Source organism: Pantherophis guttatus, chromosome 6 (assembly GCF_059756535.1).
Source record: "Pantherophis guttatus breed Tessera chromosome 6, ASM5975653v1, whole genome shotgun sequence".
NCBI classification, from domain to species: domain Eukaryota; kingdom Metazoa; phylum Chordata; class Lepidosauria; order Squamata; family Colubridae; genus Pantherophis; species Pantherophis guttatus.
The window spans coordinates 33,221,535-33,248,791 of NC_142068.1; the positions used below are offsets into that span (position 1 = coordinate 33,221,535).

General features: G+C 35.4%; 1 protein-coding gene across 14 annotated transcripts in view; it reads left to right on the plus strand.

Moving 5' to 3' along the window:
- DOCK10 (dedicator of cytokinesis 10) overlaps positions 1–17,022 on the plus strand; it is a 166,510-nt gene extending 149,488 nt beyond the window's left edge. For 8 of the 14 annotated variants that reach the window (XM_060682894.2, XM_060682895.2, XM_087872664.1 and 5 more), the window contains exons 46-57: positions 505–562; positions 914–1,012; positions 1,826–1,932; positions 2,101–2,223; positions 3,172–3,285; positions 9,607–9,753; positions 10,434–10,644; positions 11,717–11,907; positions 12,970–13,070; positions 13,361–13,499; positions 15,211–15,286; positions 16,399–17,022. In XM_060682894.2, the coding sequence (XP_060538877.2) occupies positions 505–562; positions 914–1,012; positions 1,826–1,932; positions 2,101–2,223; positions 3,172–3,285; positions 9,607–9,753; positions 10,434–10,644; positions 11,717–11,907; positions 12,970–13,070; positions 13,361–13,499; positions 15,211–15,286; positions 16,399–16,466 (1,434 nt within the window). In that variant the 3' untranslated portion in view covers positions 16,467–17,022. The remainder of the gene's footprint in view (positions 1–504; positions 563–913; positions 1,013–1,825; positions 1,933–2,100; positions 2,224–3,171; positions 3,286–9,606; positions 9,754–10,433; positions 10,645–11,716; positions 11,908–12,969; positions 13,071–13,360; positions 13,500–15,210; positions 15,287–16,398) is intronic. The other 6 variants (XM_034439393.3, XM_034439391.3, XM_087872667.1 and 3 more) reach the window with 3 other exon arrangements.
- The last annotated feature ends 10,235 nt before the right edge of the window (positions 17,023–27,257 follow it).

Genomic DNA, 27,257 nt, shown 5'->3' on the forward strand with positions numbered 1-27,257 from the left:
CTTATATACCACTTCACAGTGCTTTCCAGCCCTTTCTAACCAGTTTACAGAGTCTGCCTATAGCCCCCAACAATTTGGGTTCTCATATACGGTATGTTGTTACAATAAACAGTTATAATTCTATATATAATTATCTAATATATAGATTATTTGAGAATGTGTGTGCATATGTATGGTCTATATAATATATGACCATCAGGCTTTTTTTAACCTACTGTATAACTTCCTTATATTTATCCATCCAAAATCTACTTCAATAGCTTTAATCAGTTCATAGGTGGCAAGTTAATCAGAGCTTTAATCCACTGAGTAAAAGGATCATACATTTTTATTTCCACTGTTGCAATATCAGTCTTTTGGCTATAATAATGGAATCCATTTACATTGCCCAGTTGTCAAATTCCATGTAATATGAATGTAATTCAAGAGAATATTATCCTCTGAAATTTTTAGCTTTTGTTTCAATTCTTTAACATTAAAACTTATCAGTGTCTCTTTTTGCAGGCTGCTATGTGCTACATCCATATAGCTGCCCTTATTGCTGAATATCTGAAGAGAAAGGGTAAGATAAAGTACATTTAAAAGGTTTGATTGATTAGAAAACAGCAAGGTGTGAACAGAAGCGATTAACAACCTATTTTATGCTATGCATAAAGTTTTGTATTTATTCTTTAAATTGCTATTTAAACAGATATTTCCCATTAAGATAGCAGAAGTAAAAATATTTCATGTTATATTTTGCCTAAAACTCAAGTTTCATATATATGTGTATTATTTTTCCTTTTTTTTTTTTTTTTTTTTTTTTGAGATGAGAGAGTTATTATTGTTCCATATCTTGGCTTAAATAAATAAACATGCATGTATTAACACATACAAGTAACCAAATGCTAATAACATCTCACACCTACCATAGGTTACTGGAAAATGGAAAAGATTTGTACCTCTCGTCTGTTCCTGGAAGATGCTGAACTCTCTGATAATAATATCTTACTAACAACTCACCCTGGCGGAAGTGAGTGTTCTAATCATGACCATTTATGGGCTTGTCAACGTTTGAAAAACCCCATTTGTATATATTTAATGAAAGGAGTCTTTTCAATAGCACATCCTAAATCTGTGATGCCAGTCAGCTTAGAAAATGGAATTTTCAGTTCATCCTGGTATCAATTCCCACAATCATAAACACCTACAACAGTGCCCATTGACCCTGGACATTGTAAACAGTGCCATTGAGATTCCAGAGACTTTGCTTGAAAACTAAGTGATGCTGCTGTTACATACTAGATTTCCAAACAGCGTCCTTTCCTATCATTATTCTTTGAAAAATAAGCTTGGGAAAGGCTAATGAGCTGAAGATTTTGTAACTTAAATCCTATTGGGACCACATTTTAATAAATTATGGCTTCAAGATTAATATCAGTACATATTTTTAATATGTATAACCAGACTTAACTTAATGTATCCCATATTTATATATCCTTTATTCTATTGACAGATATTAATAAAAAACTTTATAAGAACTTTGAGAACACTACATACAGTATTTCAGAATCATAAATACATTAACACATCATCCTTATCCTTTTGGGTCTCAAATCATGCCTTTAGGAAGTTCTCAAATCATGCCTTTGGACAAGAAGTTTTTTTTGCCAAAATTACCAAATTATAACTACCTAGCTATAAACTACAGTGTTTACAAGAGGGTTAATAATATTGATAGTATTTGTAATAAGTTATTATATGTAATGTCTTCATATTTTTTACTACAATTACTTAAATGATTGCTACTGAAGCATTGATAGAACGTTTTCTCTTGTATGAAAAGGCTTGTTTTCTATGGGATGGCCAGCTTTTCTCAATATTACACCAAATATTAAAGAAGAAGGAGCAATGAAAGAAGACTCTGGAATGCAAGATACACCATACAATGAGGTTAGCAATGTTATTCTTAGGTATGTTTTCTTCACAGTTTTCAGTGACCTATATCCAGCGGAGCATAATTAGAGTTTTAATTACCTTTATTTCTTTTTTAAGAAATTGAAATTGCAAAAAAATATCTTATTTTACATCACAGACCTGATGTTCCTTCTTCACTTGCAGGACATCCTTGTGAAACAGCTGGAATTATGTGTTGACTATCTCTGGAAATGTGAAAGATACGAACTCATTGCTGAAGTTAACAAGCCAGTTATTGCTGTATTTGAGAAGCAAAGAGATTTCAAAGTAAGCTGAGCTAAAAATTAGAGGGAAACCCACTGAAAAAAATAATATAGGATGTCAGTGCTTTAGGAACTTTTGCAACTATATTCACCTGTCCATATTATCTGCTTTTTATACTGTATATACATAATTAATTAGATTACATACATATGCTTTATATACATAATTATATTATATACATAATCAACAATTAAACTGACTAAAATGCTGATTGTGTTGTTCATTTGTACCTTTTTAATATGAGACTGCATTATAAAAAGATGGATTTCCATCACACACAGGACAAGTAAGAAAATGTGAACTCACTTCCATACACTGAAGATGAAAAACGCAAATTTGATTTGCCATCTTTAATTATTTATTCACCTATTTCTTTTCCTTTATTATTTTCACAAACAACTCAAGGCAGATAACATATCCAACACACCTTAATTCTTCTGTTTTCTCCATAAGAACAACCCCGTGAGGTGAACTGGGCTAAGACAGAATGACTGGTCAGCCAGCCAGCCAGCTTTCCTGGTTAAACGGGACTTGAATTTATGGTCTCCTGCTTTCTAGCCTAGTGTTTTAACCACTAGACCAAATGGCTCTTTATATATGATTATATATATAATTCATGCTTATAATTATAAATCTGTATGAATACCTGCCTCCTAGATAATTCCCAATGGAGGACACTTAGCACTACCAATAAAAGCATTCCATATTTATTCTGCCTTGCCTTTTTAATCAGTATTAAAGTATTTTGTAATATGAGGAAGGATAGAAAAATCATAGAGAAAAAAATAGTAAAATAATACCAAGTGGAAGCTGATACTACACGCATGTTACATTTGGAAAGTTCCCTTTAATCAGTTGCTTCGAAAGTTACTAGCATCGTTGAGAAAAAATTAGTTACATGAGTTGGTTTGAATTTTTACTTTAAAATATATTTTCATTCTATTACTCCAGAGGCTGTCTGAATTGTACTATGACATCCATAGATCTTATCTGAAAGTCGCAGAAGTTGTCAATTCTGAAAAGCGCTTATTTGGACGATACTACCGTGTGGCATTTTATGGCCAAGTAAGTGACTACTGTGGGTGAACTTTCAGCTAAACTACACATTTCCCAACAAATTTTCTTCTTAGAGAGAATGCAGTAAAAAACACATTCCACAAGTGAATATCGTAGGGATTAGTTGACCTGGTATGCTTTCAGTATTAAACATTTATCTATAGTAAAATTCATGGAGCAAAATGTAGATTTAGAGTCATATAAAAATAGAAGCAAAATATTATCAGTGGCAATGCACTGTAAGAATAGTTTTAGAGGTTTCCTCACATTTAGGTTTAAGCTTCTGCTTGCTGATTTGGCAATGTCCCATTGAAGTGAATAGACTTATGTGTAAATAAATATGCACTGGATTAAGACCTAAGATTATATTATGACAAAAAATTAACCTCACCCCACTGCAGTTACCCCCAGTTTTAGGTAACAGTGTATATTTACGAGCCTGGGAAGCTCAGAGACAAGTTCATATTTTTTTAAAGCAGAGTTCAGAAGGAGCCTCTTCATCATAACAGCTTGTCATAGTTTGATACTGTTGATTATTAAACGGATAAAAGGAAAATGAAGATAAGGCAGTGTGAATATAAATTATATGATGGTATCCAAAATCATCCCTGGAAAAAAAGCTGCAAAATAATTGAAGACTTTTTTCTCCTAATTGATTTGAAATCCTTAATTTTATTCTATATTAGTTTGTGTAGACATACTAGCTTTGCTTTCTAGTTGGCTTCTGATTCTTGTAGTGCATTGTAGAATGCTTGCACACTACTCCGTATTTCTGCCTACATATTTTGGTTATCGTATGTGTATATGCTTGCTTCCACAAGACATCAGATGGGACAGTATGTTCTTTGAAGATGAACTTTCCAGGGAAACATTCCCTCTTTTTAAAAAAAAAAATGTATAAAATCAGTTCTAAACAATGTTGTCTGCCAATTAGGTTTTAATGCAGAAATTTGCTCTTTTCCTCTTTTGAACTTATTCAAGGCTGTGGTAAGTTGTCTATTCTTTTGCATGCTGTTTTGTTTAATTCTTCTTACATCATCCAACTTGTATGACCTTTGGTTAACCTTGATTTCTAGCACTTTTTAATATTCACTGTGAGCGATGAAATAACATTGCTTTCACTCATTTATATACTGTGCTGCATCTAGCAAAATAATGCTTTTGTTCTGCTTCCTTGAATTATAAAGTTGTATCTGTTCCTGTGGTGTTCATGTACTTGAGGCGTAAATCTGTTCCCATTTCTAATGGAAGCAGGTTCAGCTATGTGTTTCTTATCTGAAATGCCCACTGCAAACAGCCTTCTTGCATATGTCCTGCCAGAACAAGCAAGGTTTCCAAACTGTGAGGTGCACCTCCCTTGGCAAAGTGCATGGGAGGTGTGAAGAACCTTTTAGTTGTACGCTGTTACAGTACATTTGCCTTCCCCAAAATTTAATTGTATTGTTTTAATTGCTCATTTGTCTCCATTTTGGTGTATGGGTTTTTTAAGGAAGATCTAAAACTACAGGAAGATCCTTAAGACTACACAGGCAGGTGCTATGGCAAAAAGTGTAGGAACTCCTGAACTACATTATATTTGCTTTCAATCACAGTAAAAGTATATTGCCTTTTCACACATGCCTGATAGTTTTGCCCTTGTTTTCTACTTTGAGTTGTATGTATCAGGTTACTCAAAAAATGCAAACTTTTGTGATATAGTTTTCATCAACATGAAGCCTTTCAGATGATTGGGCCACTTAGGCTGGCAAGTACCAAGTTGTGGAAAATAAATAGAATGACACTACATAAAGGAATTTGTATTTCCCTGCAACTAAATATGAAGATCTATTCATATTGAGGTAGACAGCCTAGCCCTAGTTCTTGTGGGCACCATTGGCTCTCCCAACACACTTTAGTATATTAACTTTCTTCAGAATTGAAAGATCTTACTTTATTAATTGGCTATAGTGGTTTATTTAAAAATCCTGTTACTTTGAAATCAACTTGAATATGTTGACAACCTTTCTTCAGTTAGCATCTTTATTTTTTTCCTTGATCTGTGTATTGCAATATAATATATTAAGAGTTGGCCATGATCTGAAAGAACCTACAATTTTTTATATTAAGGCAGGCACTTCAAACTTTTAACTGTGTCCCACCAGATCTGGCAAAGCAGGCATGCTCCAGGTCACTCCATGAGACAGTGTTACTTGGTGACTCCTAGGAAGTATGTCTTTATGGTGCCTGTCCTTTTAAAAACTTCCCTTTAGAAATATAGCTCCAGCCTTATGAATTTTTTAGAAGGTATAAAGGTCATGAAGATCTGCCTCTTCTTTCAAATTCTGGGGCCAAGCTGCAATTTCTGGAACTTTGACATATATAGAGAGGGTGTTTTTTTTGCAATTTAAAATGAGACAGGCTTGATTTGTTGTGTTTTTAAATATGTTTTATCATTGTTGATGGTTTCTACTTTTGTTTGCTGCTCAGAGTTACTTTGATAAATGGGTGGCTTTATAAATTAGTTTGATTCTGAAGATAAATAGATTTTCTGCATCCACAGCAATACCTTGTAGCAACTTAGATCAGGGCGCTGAGCATCATGTAGATGCACATGCTGAACCATCAAACCATTCCAGGTAGAAGTGTTCTGGTGATTCACATCAACCTGATCAGCTAGTTTCCAAGCTCTACAAGTAGCCCCGCTCTTCAGGAAACCCCACTCACTCTTCCATTCCATGGCTGGTACTTCCCTTAGTGTAGAGTCCTGAAGAAGTAGGGACTTGATAAGGGATCAGGAGTTGGCCCTGCCTGAGAGAGGGAAGGAGGAGAGGATTCAAGGAAGAAGATCAGCTCTGCTACACTGTGAGTCTCTCTGCTGGGCAAAGTACCGGTATTGGAGGAAAGGGGAGACGGAGGGAGGGAGGGAGGCAAGTAGAGAAAAGGGAAGTAAATGAGAGAAGAAAACCAAAGGAAACAAAGATCTTCCTGTTTAACGGGAGAGAGAAGAGTTTAAATATGTTCCTATATTATATTATCCTTGATATGATTTTGAAAAAATATTATATACAGTATAAATCCACTAATACAACCAAATAATGGTTCTAATAATAAAAAGTACTGCCAGGTAAATGATCATAATAACAGAGATGGAAGGGATTTTGAAAGACTTCTAGTCCAACATCCTGCTTAAGCAGGAGACCCTATATATCATTTCAGACAAGTGATTATCCAGTCTTTTCTTTAAAACCTCCAATAATGAAGCACCCACAACTTCTGAAGGCAAGCTGTTCCACTGGTTAATTCCACCATCGGGAGCTAAACCTTTTTAACAATCTACATTTTACTAGCCCCAAGCATATGGTTGATAATTCATTACTCACTATATCTTATAAGAAGCAAATATCTTTCACAACATTTCACAGTGGAATCTTTTACATAAAGATGCAGAACTGGTATTATGTGACCTACTTAATATTTAGGACACATGATCAGCATTTGCCTTTATATGAAACTAATCCTTTCCAAGGAAAAATAGTTCAATGAAAAGTGAAGAGAAGACTGCAATTTCATGGTTCATTAAAATACTGCTGAAATCCAAAACTGTAAATGAGAATTACAGGGATTCTCAAAGAAACTATGTTAAATTCCATGAAGAAAGGACAAACACAGGACTACATCAAATTAAATGAAAGTAATACAATTATTTAAGCCTGAGGATGTTGTGAACGTTGTGTAGTTTCACAAAACTCCTGTTTTTAAAGCTACCTCAAATGTCTGGCAACTAGTAAAGATAGAAAACATTGGTTGTTTTCTGATGAAAAGAATTATGAAAACAAATAGAATTTATATAAACATCAAGATTCTTTCTGATAAACTAAAATGAGCTTATAGGAAGAAGAACACAGTAGTTATGCAGCATTCCTTGTCATAAATTGACTTTGACTTTGACAATATAGAGATAAGGATCTGAATATTTAAAGTATCAAATTTTGTTATTAAATAGGGACCATATTGGCAAAAGTGACAGGATTGTATTCTCCTCCTACATTACCACTCCTAATTTTGCATATGTTGATTTGAATCTAGATTTTTTTTCACATATTCAAAAAAGCTTCAACTGCAGATGTGAAGGGGAGGCAATCTTCACTAGCTTCCCTGTTTCATGTTATTTTAGGACTTTCCCCAGTTTTCTGCATGCATTTTGAAAGAACTATTGAGTAAAAGAAGAATCAGTGAAAATGACCTTCCAGCTCTAGGAATATTCTAAGGATATATTTGTAGTTTGTTATCTATGTATTTGAATAAAATCAATAGTACTAAAAAGATTATTAAGTATGAACCTAGTAAACATCCTTTGGCAAGGTATTTCAGAACTAGGTTCTATGTGTCATTAGCTTGACCATTTGCTGGACACTGCCCTTCCTGTGTTGATGAGATCTTCCAAAGAGGCAATTGTGTCAGTGCAATGTACATGTATCCTTTGGTGCAGGGATGATGCCAGCTGCCTTTATGTGTCTAAATTTTGTTTCATGATGTTTCAGCATCATGACTACAAAGTGCTAAGGGTCACAAAAGGAATGAGAAAGAGAAACAGTTTGGTGTAGTGGTTAAGGAAAGGAGGCAATGTCAAACCATTTCTGAAATCTTGCCAAGAAAACTTCAGTACTGACTTGGATACACACACAAAGGGGAGGGGGGGCGGTTTACAAAAATGCAAATGGAAAGTGACTAATATATAGGCCATTGTTTATCATTTATGAATAAATGAGTCTTTCTAGTTGAGCTAAAAAATATTGGCAGCCAGAAATGTTTTCTAACATAAGGAATAATTATTTTTAATTATAATTTATCGTAACCTAATAAGATATGGGACTCAGTTGATCGTTTCCTATCCTACTCCATGCCTGAATCCTCATATCATTAAGTATAACGGTGGTTGGGCCAGACTTTTTGTAACAGGGAGTGTCTGAATGCAGAAATGTGATAAAGTGTTCTGTGGCAAAAGGTCAAAAACATTAGCATGGCTGGCATCCTCCCAGTGCAACAGCAAATAAGCAACCACCTTGCACCATCAGTCTCTTCCCATGTAGCCTGAAATGTCCTCAACAGAATTGGCAAGGGAGCAAAAAGTTCAGTGGGCTGGCACTAAGCTTCTCTTCAGTTAATGTCCCTTCCTTTGGAAGCCCCATCATTCAACATGCATCCCAGGAAAGGCACCCCAGAGTTCTAGAGCAAGTCATGCAAAATGGGGAAAAAACACTACTTTCCCAATTTTAATAAAAATAACAACAGCAGCACTGACAACTAATTTTCATTAACTAGACTAAACCAGGTAAATAACACCTGTGTATAGTTAAATATGAAAACTATGTATTCTAATTTAACTATCATTTACCAATACAAAAAGGGAGTAAGAATTCTAGAATTATGTCTTTATCAGAAACATTTCTCTCTTGTTTAAGTCATTTTGAAACTATCTAAGGGTTCTTTGATACCATTGTTGTATTACATAAGCTCAGAATGACATCCATGCTGATATAAATATGAAAGGATATATATGTGTACATGAATCATAGCTAAAAACTACATACCCAACAAAACTCCATAAAGTACTGGATTTCATCAATAGTTCATACAATGAATAATAGTTCATACATGAGTGATATGTTTATAGATTGGAACCTACTATGTAGCTTGTTATTTTAAAAAGGCCCAATGCTAAAAGCTATATCTTAATAAGAATTAGTACTCCCTATGGGTATAGCTGACTAACAAACCAATTGTGTGCAATTTTTTTCAGAAGTAAGCAGCCCTCTTCAGTGAGAAACACAGCTTTCTGCCTAATAGAAATAAATTCACTTTAGTTCCCCAGAATAAACTAACAAGTAAATACATGCCTTCAAAAGCTAATATATTATTTTAATTGCAAAGTTGTCCCGTTCCCCACATACATACAATTGTAGTTTTGACTCCAGTTGTGTTTTTAGAAAGAAAGAAGCAAGAAACCATTAATTTTCATTATCCTTACTGAATTGTACCACATGGTGGCATACTTGCTACAAAATATGGGTTATAAGTATGTAATATAAAACTCCAAGGATGTTTTCAGTCTCATTTCACACAGGCTTTTTTCCCCCTATTAGTAAAAGTTGATATTCATCCTGTGCAAATGTAGAAGTTTGATTTTTAAATGCATTCCATTTCTTCATCGTTTGTAAGCTACAGCATTCAAAAAATTAATTTTTTATACCTAGCAGTCGGGTACCTTACATTTTTCATCCACAGTATGTTCTTGAAGTGTTTTTATCATACTCAGTTTACTGTAATTGTTATGATTTATCTTTTAATCAGGGCTTTTTTGAAGAGGAGGAGGGTAAGGAATATATTTACAAAGAGCCCAAATTAACAGGCCTATCTGAAATCTCTCAGCGACTGATGAAGCTTTATGCAGACAAGTTTGGAGCAGACAATGTGAAGATAATCCAAGATTCCAATAAGGTATGGTTGGAAATGTCCACAGGTATTTTTTTTAAAAGCATTTGTGCTGTTACACAGTTTTTTGTCCAGACCCACTTAAAATAAATGAAACATTCTTTTTTTTCCCCAATGAGCCATGCTCACTGCATAAATTCAGTTAATCTCAAAGCACGAATAACTTGAAACCGATGAAGTAAAAAAAAAATGAAGAGGAATATGGATCTGGCAAGGCATAACCTCTGCTGCGGCCGTGTAATTGTGTATATTCATCTCTCTGATCAGCAGAGTTAGAATAATGCCCTTGATAGTAATATAAACATTTGTTCCATGCTGTGATGTGTAAAATTACGTACATTCTTTACACTGCTATTAATTGATTAAAAGTGGAGGGTCCTGGTAGGCATGCTTTTTTGGGGGACGGGGCTTTCAGATTTCTGAAATTCATTATGGAACTGCCAGCAATAAAGGCTTTCTTAGAAATCTGTTCTAAGAAAATGTGTTTGCTCCTTTTATGCTCAAAATAACTGAATACAAAATACATAACCATCCTGTCCAAAGCAAAGAAATCTATGAATATATTCTCTTTTAAAATGTCTAAAACAGCCTTTCAGTAACATGCCATAAAAAGCAAGAGTCTAGTTTTTTTTCTTGTCCTTTCGCTGTCTCTAACTGATGCATTATCTTCCCTTTTGTTCGTGTAGGTTAACCCCAAAGACCTAGATCCTAAATATGCATATATTCAGGTAACCTATGTCACACCCTTCTTTGAAGAGAAAGAAGTTGAAGAACGTAAGACTGACTTTGAAATGCATCACAATATCAACCACTTTGTGTTTGAAACGCCGTTCACCTTGTCAGGAAAGAAGCACGGGGGCGTAGAAGAGCAATGCAAGAGACGGACAATTCTGACAAGTATGGACACTGAATTCTTCTTCACAGCAGGGCTGGGCAATTTCTCAGGGATGTTGGTCCACTTCTTAGCCCCTGAACCTTCTGAAAGTCCACAGGAGACCATTGGATAACCACTCCCCCCAAAAAACCAATGACCTAAATTGTACTGTTTTGTTTCAGTGTTAAGATTTCGAAGTGTTAAGGTCCGCAGAGAGAATAAGAGAGAAAAACAGTTTGGTGTAATGGGTAGGGCACCACAGTAGAAACCAGAAGTACAAGTGCTGGTCTTGCTTTAGGTACAAGACCAGTAACTTTGCACCTGTCTTTCCCTCTCAGTCCTAGGTAGAAGGCAATAACAAATTATTTTCAAAAATTTCAGGTAGTCAACAATAATCAACACTGACCTGAAGGGGGACAAAAGAAGGGAAGGGCAGAAATTATTACTATTTCTTCAATCAGTAAAGCCACCCTTCTCAATCCAATTGACTCAGCACAGCAATTAGTTATTTATTATTTACAACAATAGTTACAAATACTTTGTAACACATTACTAATTATCTAATTGCCGATGGATATGCTTCAAAATATTTTGATTTAGAACAGAATATCATATATTTAGAACTATGTTTATTTAGCATTTTACTTGACCCAATAATATTAATTTATATTTACAAACTATTAAAATAATATTAAAATTATTACTGAAGCAAGACCATTTTTTGTTACTTATTTATACCTGATTTATTCATTATATACCTTATGCTACTACTTCAAATACATTGAGGTAACATGAAAAATAGTATCCACAAAGTAAGAATGAATATCTACAAAATAACTATAGGTATATTCTTATACCTATTCTGGAATTTGATTAACAAAAGCAAATAATTCTTTTACAATCTTTTAGAAAAATATAAATATACACTTACATACATGAATACACCCACACATACTGTAGATACATACATACAAAGAATGAGAGAATGGAACTATTCATGCATGTATTGTATGAATTATTGCTTTGTTTTAATTATGAATATATATTACATTAAATAAACCTTCCTTAGATGTATTTATCTTGTTTTGACTGCAGCTAGCCATTTATTTCCATACGTGAAGAAAAGAATACAAGTTATAAACCAGACCAGCACAGAACTGAACCCCATAGAAGTAGCTATTGATGAAATGTCCAAAAAAATTTCAGAACTCAAACAGCTTTGCACAATGGAAGAGGTAGATATGATTCGACTCCAGCTGAAGCTACAAGGAAGCGTCAGTGTCAAGGTAAATATGGTTCAGCCCTTTTCTCAAGTTTAAAAGATTTAACATTTAGGATTTTATAATAGGAAACAGAATCTTTCTCTTCTTCTGTTGTTACAACCTGACCTGCTGGAAATTCAAAAGAAGCATTATAACATTAATTAATTCTGAACATAATTTTATTAATGTTATAATGCTTATTCTTTTGAATCTGAGATTTAGTTCCCATTTCTTAATATCCTTGCTAGGTTTGCCAAAGGGTAGAACGGGAGTGTGGTGCTGATAAGTGCATCATTATCCCTCTTTTAGAAAGATTGATGCATCTACCTTAGGATTCAGCTACCTCCACTGTATCCCCTTCCACAGAGTTTTTGATGCCTGCTATAAGTTGTATATCATTATGAGTGAGTCAACATCAAAAAAAAAAAAAAGCTTCCTTTTCAGATGAGTCTGAAAGCATTGGAGCAGTGGAAAATCTATCTTAGAGGAAAAGTGAAGACGAATACTGATAACATTGTGCTAGACTCAGAAGAACAGAACTAAAGGCTGTGTTAATAATTAAAAGTTTTTAAGAGTTAACTAGCTTCATTACAATTTAACTTTTATTTTGATAGCTGAAATTTAGTCTACTACACTGTTTTCATATTTAATTTTATCTATTGTGCTTTTAGTGTGATAATATTTTTATTTGATACAGTGAACTTAAGCTGGCTACCCTTTCATTATTTCCCACAGTTTGAGAGACATCTTGTTTGTTTTTACAGCATGTTGGGGTTGAGGTTCCAGTTTAGGAGATTTATTCAAGTTGTTTTAAAGAATGAAATGGATGCCTTAATATTGGCACTAAACATTTTGATCACCCAATCTTGGGAAGATTCTGGTAATCACTAAAGCAAGCCTCCCATTTTGCATATCTGATCTTCAAGTGTTTCCTTTCTGTATTGTATCTGCAATTTAGAAAACTCTTCAGCAGCAGGTGAACAAGATCAGGACTTCAGGCACTGACAGAAGAAAAATTGTTTTAAGCTGCCTTTGCCAGCACTAGCCCTCAGCCCTCAGTATAACATAGCACACTTTGACTTGCAGGTAAATGCAGGACCAATGGCTTATGCTCGAGCATTTCTTGAAGAAACCAATGCTAAGAAATACCCAGATAACCAAGTTAAACTTCTAAAAGAAATATTCAGGTAAGTTTTACAATATATTAGATAGATAAGAGAGAGAGATGTAGAGAGAGATAGACAGACATAGAGATATATGTAGATAGAGATAAACAAATACAAGGATAACTGCCTTGTTGAGTTTAACAAAACATCAGGTGGCAAATACAGAATTCTTCAAAAAGTCTAAACTACCTTTCTGTGTCCATTATGATTACACCATTTTAATCCATAATAAAATCAAAATACTATTTTATATTTGAAACAATAACACATTGCCTTGACATTAAAGATATGAGGTTTTTTGTGCTTTGCAGACAATTTGCAGAAGCATGTGGACAAGCTCTTGAAGTTAATGAACGCCTTATTAAGGAGGATCAGCTGGAATATCAGGAAGAAATGAAATCTCATTACAAGAACATGCTCAGTGAGCTCTCAGAGGTTATGAATGAACAGGTTAGCCATTCTCTTTCAACATTTTGTTTTCAGCTCCAAAGAGTTGTCACATAAACAATGCCTAAACCCTAATTGGGGAACCACCTTGAGAAATTGGAAAACCCACAAGGTTCCTAATTTCCAAACTTCTTTTCTTGGTCTAAAGCAGAGGTGTAAAGTTCGATTTCATTGAGGGCCACATCAGGGTTGTATTTGACCTCAGGGGACCAGGAGGCGTAGCCAACTCAACATGTTTGCGGCAGTGACTGCCTCCTGCAGCCGTCTGCCAGCTAAAATGGAGCTCCATTTTCAGTGAAGAGGCACCGTGGGCTGGTCCTTTGCTGTTTCCAGGATGGTCCTGCAGGCCACCCAGGCCTTGAGTTCGACACTCCTGGTCTAAAGGATATTCTCATTTCAAATACTCCTATCTCTTTTACCTTCTTTCATCTGCTAATCCATTTTTATTCACTCCTGTTCTGATTTCTATCATTTAAGAGTAACACTAATCAGAAGAAGAAAAAATCTATCATGCTGACTAATTCTTATAATCTATATAGGTTGATCCTTCCTTCCTTCCTTCCTTCCTTCCTTCCTTCCTTCCTTAAATTCTGACAATTATTTATCTATTTGGTATTTTTAAGTTGACATTATTCAGAAAAGCATACAGTGACTCTTTTTAGGCCAATCATTCCATGAAAGGCTTAACAATGTAGGAACATATTGGGATTTGATATACTATTGGATATATTTTGATCTTTGTCTGCACAGTTTGTGAAAAGTAGAAGCCGGTTACATTGGACTCTATGTACACAGGATAATATCAAATTGGATGCTGGTCTGTTATTATATCTAGAAGTAAGAATAAGTCATAGTATACAAAAAAAGCCGGAAAATATTACTCACAGATAAACTTCCATTTTCTTCTGTCAAAGGCTATATATGATACCATATACCCACACAGGGAGAGGAAATAAAATCTCAAGAGCAAAGTGGAGGAGGTTTCCTTGATTCTTTACACTTTGAGCAGACACCACAGTTATTCTATCTGGCATATCAAAGGCTTTTGTCCTTCCCAATCATATATACCAAACACAGATGGATTACAGGATGAAGCTAAGCCTGTGAAAACAATTGAGAACTCACTATCAGGACATCCTGTTATACATTTAAGATTTAAAGAAAACCTGCTTGGGTAAAAAATCCCATATTAGTAGCAGGACTGGATGAATAATATTTTCAGGTGTATATCTTAACTCCTACCTAAATTAATCAATAGGGATGTTACTGTTTCCTTATCAATCCTTTGTTTTATTGTTGTTGTTGTTGCTGCTGCTGCTTTGGGTTATACTAAGTCATGTTTGACATCTCTCCATCTATATAAACCATAAAAAACTATGTTGCTGTTTCATTTATCACTATTTATCAAGAAGCATCCCAAGAGGCCTGATGGACTTTCTGTAACTTCTGAGAAGTTAATGCCTCCTACCCCATTCAATTCAGAGAGGATAGTATAAGAGTTCTGTGATTACAGCCCTCCATAGTTAGTCACCTCCAGAGCCTTACAAGTTTCCTGTTGTGTTTTTACCACATCAACACAGATTGTGTCACGGTGTACTTAATGGTATTTTACATACAGGCATTGAAATCCTATGTGTTCTTCATTACTATTGTGTTTCTACGTCCACTGACTGTGGCATTTCCATCAACATCTTTCTTTCTCTTTTTCTGGCAGCTCTGTCATGGTCAGTGCTTATACAACTTTTCTGCTTCACTGTCTAACATTTCCCTCAATACCATAGCCAAAAGTGGTATGTTTGGTTTTCTTTTTGCTCTCTGTTCTTTTACTGTCATGTATTTTCACCGACTGCTCTTTTAACATTTAATAAGGATGCATCACCAGTGAGAGATGCATAGCCAGTGAGAGATGCTTAGCAGAAAAATGGGCATTAGTCATTCTTTTGGGAAGCATGAAATATAATACAGGATCAGGGGGAACTGTAATAATATGCCAGGCATTCTTGTCTAGGACTTCATGGACTAATAGCCACGGTCTATTTCCAATGTTCATTTTTAATAGACCCACTTAAGTTTCATAAGAGTCCTATTTAGGCATGATATTTCTTCTTTGGCACTTGCAGTGGGGTTGCATGTCTGGAGTAGGCTTTTCCCTGGGGCCTTCTCAGCGGATCGTGCATGATGTACTATACATATCTCCAGTGCTGATGTAGGAGTAAATGTTTAAATAAGTGTTTAAATACATTCATGCTTTATGTTTAGATATTAGAAAGAGCTGCTTGATTCATGTGGGATGTAGGTGTAAACTATTTATTAGTTTACTATTTATTATTTAACTATTTATTAGTTAACTGTTTATTATTATGGCCACATCTGGCTTCCATTTGCAGCTAAATGTTAAATGCAGCAAATAAATAGGTGATACACTGTTTATTTATGATGTTCATAGCCAGCAGGGCTAAATTCATACATGTATGTACTTCATAAAAATGTCAAAATATAATCTAGCATATATGCTACACAATTGGAGGCTAAACAAGAAAGTCTTTTTTTTTAAGTTGGAATCCTGTTGGGGGAAGATGTCAAAATACAAAACAAAACTTTCTTTCATAGAGTAGCTGTTAAAAACCTTAACAGGATAGATAAAAAAAGCTGACCAAGTTGGTTCCTAAAAGTATAGTTTAGAGCACGGGTGTCAAACTCGTCCTGTCACATTGCCATCATGTGACATATCACAGTGTTTTTTTCCCTTCGTGGAAGTGGGGTGGGCGTGGCTTGCATGTGACGCATCCGGCCCATGGGCCTCCAGTTTGACATCCCTGGTTTAGAGTGAGCTTAATTTTTCCACATGTTTACTTATTTACTCAGGATTACTTATTTCTTTATGTATCCATCTGTTTTCAAGATCACTTACAAGGAGGATTCTGCAAAGCATCCAGGAGTGGAAACACCTTATTCCCATGCAATCAGTAGAACAATCACTGCCCCACCTGGATCACTGCTTTCATCAAATGCAGATATTTCATAACTGCCTTTGATTATGAACTGGAGAATTTTGGCGTTATTTTGCAAAACAATGTAGGCAAATTCTGGAGGATACCACAACTGTATTACATTATTATTTTTTATTTATTGAACAATTTTATGTGTCAATTTAAGAAAAACAGTCAATTTGATTTTTTTTTCAATGTTATTGCCTTTCTTGATATTTGCATATTTCCTATGATTTTCTTTATTATGGGCCAGTCTTTAGTAAATAGACTGAAATGAAATATCCATTGAATATTTAGTTTCACAGCAAACCTTACGTTTGCTATAAATAATAATATAATCTAATACAGGTCCTAGTATACATATATTTTAAAAGTCAAAAGTGGATGTTTTATAACATTTAAGTATATTAAAGTTGTAAATAAAAGATGTGTAAAGTACGTCATTTTTACAAAAAATAGTTAATATTTGACATGACTAAAATGTCGATAACATTTCAGATGCGGCTATATTAAAATATTTGTTTATGTGTATAAAATTGTGTTTGTGTTATTGGCTAAATCATTTGGGCTTGCAGCGGGTGTTTAATTTTAATCACCACTTATACTACTACCATTGCTTCAATACATTCTCACATAGCTGGTGATGTGTTTGAAATCGTGTTTTTTCCAAGGAGCTGTACATTTTCTATCCACTGAAATGGAGATGGGGGACTTTAATAGTTGCAATTTAATTGACTCAGATATATCATTTCTGAAGTAAAAGGCTAAAATACAGAGTACCAAATCACTCTTTTCCAACAGAATAGAATCTAACTCTCATTTTCGTTCTGCTGTGTCATTTTTTTTCCTGTTTTAATTTCTTCAGACTTTCTCCAAATAGAAGGAACAAGATACTATGGCATCATATATTTAAATACAGCATATAATACAGTACACATTTTCATCTCTTACCACTCTTTATGGGATATACATATTAAATCTTTGTGATAACTGATAATAGTACAATTATAGACCAGTCCCACTCCAGTTTCCTTTCCCATTTGTATTGTGATATCATGAACTTGCTTAATGCTGTTATAGAGCATTTTTTTATCTTTTATGAAACAATGTTTCATCTTTTATAAAACAATATACATAGTTAAGTGCTTACTTGACAGGAAAATTAGCTTGTATATCACATCCTCTTGAGCTACATGACCAAATAAAAGATGGACGCATCTAGTTTTTATGCTGGTAAGGAAAAGCTCTGTTTATTCATAAATAAATGGGGGAGATTGGGAGAGAAAGGCTGCTTCTAAAAAGAAATGCCTTGCAAAATAACTTTAAAAAAAAGACCTAGTGGAATTGTAATTATAGCAACCCTACTATTGAGAAAAATGTACTATAACAAGAAACACCTATCTGTCTGGTTTAATTTGTTATATCGGCAGGCTAGTAACACTATTGTTTCACAGTATTTTTCTTGCCAACTTATTGCATTGCTAGTTTAATTTTAGAAGCATTATTTACACATTAGGAATAAAATCCTTTTCATCATTATTACCGTTTTCATTGAATCCATAGAGTGTTTTGCTAGTTTACAATAAAAGTTGTGATATAACTGATTAATCTTAGTAGCAAAATAATCTATGTTGGTGGAACCAATTCCAGATATTTGAAGTTTATTTTTTATCTGTATAAGTGGGAGGTTCTTTTCCTCTAATATTGGTAGCATGTCAGGAAAGATATGGGTTCTTGATTGGAATCAAATTTTCCCTAATCCATTTCCAGTACAGACTAAGAATGAACATGTAATTCCACTGAATTTAAGAGGAATTGTTTCTGAATAAGTATGAAAATTAAGTACATATCAGCAAATTAAAAAAAACATAGCTAACAAGTATTGGTTTTAAAAGCTCATGTGGAATGCCATATTTGAAGTCTTAGCTATAGCCCAGAAGTAGATCTTTGCATATTGAATTTCCTTATCTCTACCAGGTAGTTCCCCATACTTCAGGCTGCTAATTTGCAATTTGGAATAGAGTAGAGTAGAGTAGAGTAGAGTAGAGTAGAGTAGAATAGAATAGAATAGAATAGAATAGAATAGAATAGAATAGAATAGAATAGAATAGAATAGAAGAACAGAACAGAACAGAACAGAACAGAACAGAACAGAACAGAACAGAATAACAGAGTTGGACGGGACCTTGGAGGTCTTCTAGTCCAACCTCCTGCTTAGGCAGGAAACCCTATGCCACTTCAGACAAATGGTTATCCAATATCTTCTTTAAAACTTCCAGTGTTGAGCATTGACAACTTCTGGAGGCAAGTTGTTCCACTGATTAATTGTTCTGTCAGGAAATTTCTCCTTAGTTCTAAATTGCTTTTTTCCTTGATTAGTTTCCACCCATTGCTTCTTGTTCTACCCTCAGGTGCTTTGGAGAATTAACATGTGTTAAGGTATAATTCAGTCTATTAAACTACAGAAGAGTCTATCTCATTTTGAAATTTTTCTGTAATTGATAGTTCAATTGCATGATAGAGTAACCTTGGGAGACCCAAGAAAGGGCTGCAGCCATAGCAATGGTCAGACAAGAGTTATCTCAGCCCACAAAAGAAATGGGGTTGAAGAAAGTACCTCAGAAGAAACTCTCCCTAATTCTCTGAAAGTAAAAGCAAGGGAAGGGAGAATTGCTTTCAGACTTGCAAGATATGTTACTGTAACTATACAATAAAGTGGTGCTAGTTCTTATAATTTGATCTCCTCTCTCAACTACCTTGATGGGCTGACAGCAGCCTTGCATGTCTAGGACATTCCTAATGTGTTCTGAAAACAATTCTCAGAAATGTAACAAATCCAAAGCCTCTGGAGATCCAAGACCTCGAAAAATATGAGAGGTAAGTTCAGTTACAAAACTAACTTGGACAAAACCACTTAAACTGTGCTTTTTCATTTTTCACTGTATCTCAGACAATAAAAAATTAATGATAATTGCAGTCAAACCAGTTGATTTATAAAAGCTGTTGTTGCAAGCATGATACTTTTTTTCACTAAGTTCACATTTTGGATCTAGGGTGTATCTATAACAATGTTGTTCTGATGAGAAATTCTGTCACACTCTGTCAGGTTACGATGTCATTTCAAATAAATTGCATTTCCAAACAAATAGTCTTTGATGAAATCCTTCATTTATTGAGCACAACAATCTGTCCCCGACTCCATCACAGTCAGCACTGACCTTCTGACCCCAAACCCTCCCTTTCCGTTCCCCAATTCTCTGCATCTAATTGGCCATCTTCCAAGTCACTCTCCCCATATCTACTACTTCAGCTCACAGGAATGTCCCCCCTCTCATCCCATCTCCTAGGGGATAATATCTTCAGGGAAAATAAGTAGGTGAAGAGTCAAGCGTCCTCTTCCTTATGTCAGCACTGGAGTGAATGTAGCTTAGAGTGCTGACACTAACTTGATTAATGATGAATAAGCCATTGTTTTGTTCAAATACATTTCTATTAATCAAAAAACTCTGGTATCAGGGAATACTTATATTTTCTGCAGCAATACTGAATAGATTTTGAGTACCTGTATAGAGGTAAACATCAGGCACAAGCAATCAGATCCACAGGTGTAAAGATAAAGTTAATTATCTTATTGTATTATGCTTATAATACAGGAATTTCTCCAGACTGTTTGCCTTCTGATGGGAACAGATAAATAAGCTTTCATGGAGCTGCCGGAGGGGGCATGGTGGGGGGAGAGATCAGTCCTGGGTCTCTTATGGCTGCACAATGATTCAAAGCTAATTCCACATTGAGTTCTCCTCTCTGCCTAGCTGAACATTCCCCAACGTTAAAGGACCTGCTTTGAAGTGTAGATTTGTATTGTGAGAACAAGACACCTAGTAGATGTAGGTGGGGATATACAGTCTTTCAAGGGAGAAGGCTTGGTAAACTGTTTATTACAGTTGCTCTACTTTAATTGAAAATAAAATAAAATTTAAATAAAATTTGATTAATATGATTATGAGGGTGATAAAATCATTCAAATGAGATGCTTCCTAACACATGGGAGTTTAAAATAAACACCTCTCCATGAATCATTAAAGCTGATGCAATTCTTTGCTTCCAATTTTTTTTGTATCTTTAAGAAGGAAACGGAAAGCCATGCAGTAATTATAAGAAATAAAACTGGATTTGTAAACATCAAGTCTTAACTTTTTTTAAAATGAGCCATTAGCAAGCTGTGTTCTCACAATTTACTAATTGCTCATTTAAAAAAGTAGCCCCAACATATTTTACATCAACCTTTCATGATGTAAACCTAAGCCATGTCAGGAAACAGATATCATAAAACAATCAGAACTCTATTGCTGAATTTTGAAAGCTTCACCAGGTCTTCCTTCCTCCCTCCCTCCCTCCCTCCCTCCCTCCCTCTTATACCAAAGAAGTCAATTCAAGAAAGTTTCTTCCTCAGGCAGATTGTCCTGTCTTTCCAGGCTAAACTGATTTTTTAAAAAATCTGTTGCCTACCTACTTCAAGGCTATCTCCATACACCTCTACATTTTGATTTTAGAAAGTGTTTGTCAAGATAATGCATGGAATTCTGGTCAGTAGCTAAATATAGGCTACATGGCATAATAGTTAAAGTGATGTGTAGATCTAAACTCATTTTCAAAGAGTGCTTATTAAAGATTCCACAACATGGAATGTTAATTAATCACTTGGATAAGAGATGGAGGGGATAATTCCAAATTTGCAGATGATGCAAAATGCTAATATTCTCCTCCGCCCACCCCCCACAACAAAAGTCCTGCTATGATGGGCCCTGCAGGTCATATAGTGCTTAAGATGCCTCAGAGGAAGATCTTAGGATCTTTCAGAATAGTACTTAAGTAATGGCTAGATTAAAGCTTTCAAGATACCTTCTTGCTGATGCTGTGAAGCAGGAAAAGAAAATCCAAAGGTTCAAGACCGAATTCCAGTAGGAACATGGAATATAAACTCAACATATTGAAAAATGAATTGACTACACATTGAGGGAAATATGCAGTGGGGTAAGTGGAGTAAGACTCTGTCTAGGGGCAGTACTCTTCAAAATCTTTGTCAATGCCTTAGGTGAGGAAAAGAATGGGAACTCATCAAATTTGCAGATGACAATAAGCAGATAGGAATTGCCAATACTCCAGAAGACAGTCTCAAGATACAGAAGAATCTTAACAGACTTGAACACTGTGCCCTATCTAACAAAATGAAATTCAATGGTGAGAAAAGTTTTACCTTTGGGCAAGAAAAACCAAATGCATAGATATAGAATAGGTGGTACCTGGCTCAGTAGTAGGAACTTTGAGAGGGATCTTGAAGTCCTAGTGGACAATCACTTAAATATAAGGTGCAGTGTGCTGCAGCTGTCAAAAAAGCCAGCACAGTCCTGCATTAACAGAGGTATAGAATCAAGATTACGATGCTTGGTAAGACCACACTTGGATATTGCACCCACTTTTGGTCACCATGATATAAAAAAATATTGAGACTCTAGAAAAGGTGCAGAGAAAAGCAAAAAGATAATTGAGGGACTAGAGGATAAAACATGAAAAATCCAGTTGCAGGAACTAGATATGTCTAGTTTAATAAAGAGAATAACATGGTAGAATAACATGGTAGCAATATTCTAATATTTGAGGGGCTGCCACAAAGAAGTCAATTTATTCTCCACAGCATTTGACGGCAGGACAAAAAGCAATGAATGGAAACTAATCAAGGAGAGAAGCAGCCTAGAACTAAGGAGAAATTTCCTGACAGTTAGAACAATTAAACAGTGGGATGACTTGCCTCCAGAGATTGTGGGAGCTCTGACACTGGAGGTTTTTAAGAAGAAATTGGACAACTATTTGTCTGAAATGGTATAGGATTTCCTGCTTGAAAACCTCCAAAGTCCCTTCCAACTTCGTTAGAATTTCTTAGAACTGGAAAATTTCAGTCAGAAAAACATGTTATTTACAACTCAAGACATGAAAATGATGGAACAGTGTTGCTTTCATAATCAGGAAAAACATAGCAAATGCAATGCAGCCAATGACTGAATAAAAACAATTAGCCAATTGGGTCGCTGAACGTCCAGTCATAGGAAGACATATAAATGACCCCCCCCTCAAAAAATGTGCCAGGTTTTGAACTACCGTGTCAGCAATGGACAATCCTGAATAGAATTTGCACCTCACACGGCATCTACCTGGACTCTCTGTATAAGTGGGACACAGTATCCTCCCCTCAGCGTGACTACAGGATCCCACTCACCATAGATCACATTGTGATCAGCTGTAAACTGAAGGCATACAGTATACTTGTCTAGTATCTGATTTTTAAAATATAAACAATGCTATGCTTCAATGGTTAGATGGCCTAGACCAGTGTTTCTCAATTTTGGAAGCTTGAAGATGGATGGACTTCAACTCTCAGAATCCCCCAGCCAGCGCTGGGGGATTCTGGGAGTTGAAGTCCACTCATCTTCAAGCTTCCAAGGTTGAGAAACACTGGCCTAGACATTGATATTTTATCGTAGATCTTTTTTAACATTTATATTTTATTGGATTCTACTAATCTAGATGAAATTTTAATATATATTGCTAGTCATGTATAATATGCATAGGCTAATAAATAAATAAATAACATTTTAACATGAGTTATCCATGTTTGTATTGCTAGATTAGAAAGCATAGTCTTATTACAGCATATTATAGTTTTGAAGGACTATTAAAAACAGAATTTCTGTTTAAGAATTCTTCCATTTCTAAGTGCTGTCCTGCCTTGCTTCAGATGCTATTGATCAATTATTAGGAAGTACAGGCACTGGGTTTGAAGGGAGTATTGATAAGGCAGATTAATCCTATAGGCCAAATAATCTAACATGGGGATGGGGTGTGAACAGCCATTTTTATATGGACTGAAACTGATATTTTTGAGTACTATAAATTTTCTACAGCATTTTCCCTCCTTAGACTTCTATAGCAAGAGCTTTCTGCACACAGTCAAAATTAGACAAATGCAACTTCTCTGAATCTGCTAAATTATTATTTATGCATTAGTTGATGTCATCCCAGCACCCCTAAAGGAGTTAAGAATTATGCATATTTTATGTTCAATTGCATCTTCTGTGACACCAAGCCACAAGCAAAGGTTTAAATTTCAAATTAGAGGAAAATGCATTTAACGTTTAATAAGATTCATTCTGTGCAGACTAATTATACTCAACATTTACTAGAAAAGTTTATTAAATTACAGGGTGGCTTGGACAGGTATTTTTCTGGCTTCATTCACCGGTTTTCACAATTTAATAAATGACTTCAGTAGCATCAGGTGTCACCCACGCATAAACACCTGGCATGTTTACCCCAAAACAGAGCATAATTCTACATTTAAGAAGATCCCCGACAAATAGAACTAACGTAAGAACCGAGACTGAACAATTGTTGATAAGAAAGTCAAAAAAATGTCTGGATGCTGTAATATCTGGAGACAGCAGAATATAAGAGAAAGACAATAGTCCAAGGTATCTTGGGTACAATACCAAACCAAAGCACCACTTGAACACTGGCATTGACATAATCAGTCAATTACAAAAGACAGCTTTACTTGGAGTAGCTTACGTCCTACGATGATGCTTTAACACTATCAAATAACAAGATCTACCTAGTCCAGGTTCTTGTGAAATACTAAATAGGTGAATAAAAAAAATGCCAAATCCTGTATAATCAACTGACTGTGTGTCCAAGCATAATAATAATAAGAGTAGATAAAAGAAATAAAATTGCAGGTGAGAGTTCTTCGGTGGTCCATATCAAAAATCTGCTTCAATTAGAAAGGTAATTTGGGCAGAACAAATGCTACTTATGTGGCATATGTAGGAGATCTGCTTGGGAAAATCCAAACTCTCTCAATCTATTCTCTAATTATAGAAATAAAATGTAGAGAGAGTATGGAAAAGAAAAAGAGTTGTGAAAGTCAATTGTATCTGATTTTTGTGATCCTTTTTGCCATGGTTGTTAAGCGAATCACTGCAATTAAGTGAACCATGAGGTCATTAAGTGAATCCGGATTTCCCCAATGACTTTGCTTGTCAGCTGGGAAGGATGTGACTGGCTATCATGGGACTCTGGGATGCTGCAACTTTCATAAATATATGCTGGTTGACAATTCAGTGCCTGAATTTTGATCATGTGACTATGGGGATGTTGTGTAAGGGTGTGTACCTGTTGCAAGTCATTTTTTTCAGTGCCATTGTAACTTCAAACAGTTGCTAAACAAATGGTTGTAAGTCGGGTGAAATGCTCCTGGTTCGGACTGGATCACCTGATCCGGTAGCGATGGAGGCGGGTGGTTCGGAGAACCGGTAGCAAAAATCCCTGTGCCCCCCCCACATGCCCAGCTGAGCCGCACGATCATCAGAGACTTTTTTTTTTGTTACTTTTAAAAGCATTTTTTCTACAACCTCTTCCGACGAAAAAATGCTTTTAAAAGTTAAAAAAAAAAGCCTCTGATGATCGCGTGGCTCAGCTGGGATCATCAAAGGCTTTTCAAAGCATTTTTTTCTGCAACCTCTTGGCCAAAGAGGTGGTAAAAAAAATGCTTTGAAAAGTCTCTGACGATCCCAGCTGAGTTGCCTGATCGCAAGAGAATCTTTTCAAAGCATTTTTAAAAAATCATCTCTGATGATCCCAGCTGAATTGGCTGATCATCAGAGAGGTTTTTCAAAGCATTAGAAAAAATGCTTTGAAAAGTTAAAAAAAAAAAAGTTGGCCATGCCCACCCAGTCACATTACCCACACATACACCAAGCCATGCCCACAGAACCGGTAGTAACAAATTTTACATTTCACCCCTGTTGTAAGTCAAGGACTATCTGTAGGTTCTAACAGTTCAGAATTCAATGCCCAGATAATGATTTTGAAGTAGCCAAATGCTTAACTTAACCACAATGCTTTAAGGCATGTCCCATGGTTTCCCATTTCTTCCTCAGCTATTTCCCAACCTGGTGTTCTGTTGATATGTTGGTTTACAACTCCCATCAGTTCAGAACAACTTCCATCAATTCTATCTGTGTTGAATTATTGTGTTAGAAGCAGGAATATTAATGCACCCAATAATAAAAGGGGAAAAAAACACATTCCCCACAGCTAACCCTACTACTACTACCATGTCAATTAAGTCTGAAATTATGCATAATATATAAAGTGAGAACTTGTCTCACTTTAGAGGTTTTACCATCAGAATGTGTGCATTCACCATTTGTGAGAGTTTTGCAATGAATATGTTTGAACAATGCAATTATCATGTGTAAAGTGATTTAGCTTTTATTGAAATAGGAAAGGGTTGACCTGTCTAAACTGCGGAACGTAGAGCTAGGCTTGGCATAGCAAATTGCTAGAAGCAGCTATTTAGCAATTCCAATAGCAAAGTGACTGTCACTGTCTACAGAAAAGATGCTTTTAGGAACCACATTCCAAATTCATAACACATCCTCCTTTAGTCATAGGCTGCAATATGCATCTAAAACACTAAAATATGGAGTGAAAGTATATTTTGTGTGTGCGTGTGTGTGTCTTTAAAAAATCTATTTATTGACAAATCTGATTCTCTGTGGTGATGTACAGTATCTATTATGGCATCAACTTCTAAGGGACCCCAACTTGTGGTTTCATGGGGTGGGGTGGGGGTTGTACTGGTATATGCAGAGACTGGCAGGAAACACTACCTTAACAGCTGAGAGAGCTTGAAAAAAAGTGTCTCTGCTTTCACAGTGTCAAGAGGTGTTTTATAAGTGTTTTGTCAGGGCTCCAAGTAACACTTTTAAACCCTTTTTAACAGATTGTGTATTTTTTGAAAGGAAAAATTAATTAGGAGAGTTAATTTGCAACTTCCATGTCCAGGGAGTACTGAAAGTTAACCTTAAACGTTTCTAGGGTTGTCTCTTATATAAAATTATCTGTTATATTCTATAGACTTTCTTATTTCAAGTGTTATTTTTCATTGCAGTGAGTGTCTTTCATGGAGTCTGCAACAGCAGCAGGATAACTTCTTAATCCCTTCTAGGATAGTGTCACTTTGAGTAGAATGTAACTAGATTCCATATTGCACTAAGTCCTAATCTTTTTAGGCAGGGATTGTTGATTAGACACAACTAATTAGCTTCATTCTACAGGAGGAGACTTGCTGTAATTTATAAGTTACAATATTTAGGTTCACATATCATGCTAAACCAAAGATGCTGTGCCCCTGAACTAATAACATGAATTGTGACAACCTCCTATGATTAAAACTAATAAGCTTCTTCTTGATGATATGGAGAGTGCCAGTTACCAGTGTACCTCAAGGAATTCTTTATCTACATATGCAGCCCAGAGTCCTATCAGAACTCTGCTATCAGCCCTGCTTCAGGCAGAACCAGACAAATCTGTGCCACAATTCGTCTCTGCATGCAGAAGTTTATGCAAAAAGGGGAAGGGTTCTGGTGAAAATGAATTTTGGTAAATCTTTGCCTCCATAAACCATCAGCTAGATTCTCCAGATAGAATGGGGCTGATTTCTTGCAGGGTTTCAGCTTGTGTCCACAAAGTTGATTCACATTTACAGTGAAGGCTTTGCACAGCAAAACTGGACTTCTACTCATAGGAGAGGCAATACTCTCGTGTTCAATGTTCCAGCCTGGTAAATCAGCAGTGCACAAATCTGGAAGCTAAGGGTTCCTGCTGTAGTCCCTGCAAAGTTGAAAGCAAGCATTTCTGCAAATGCATCAGC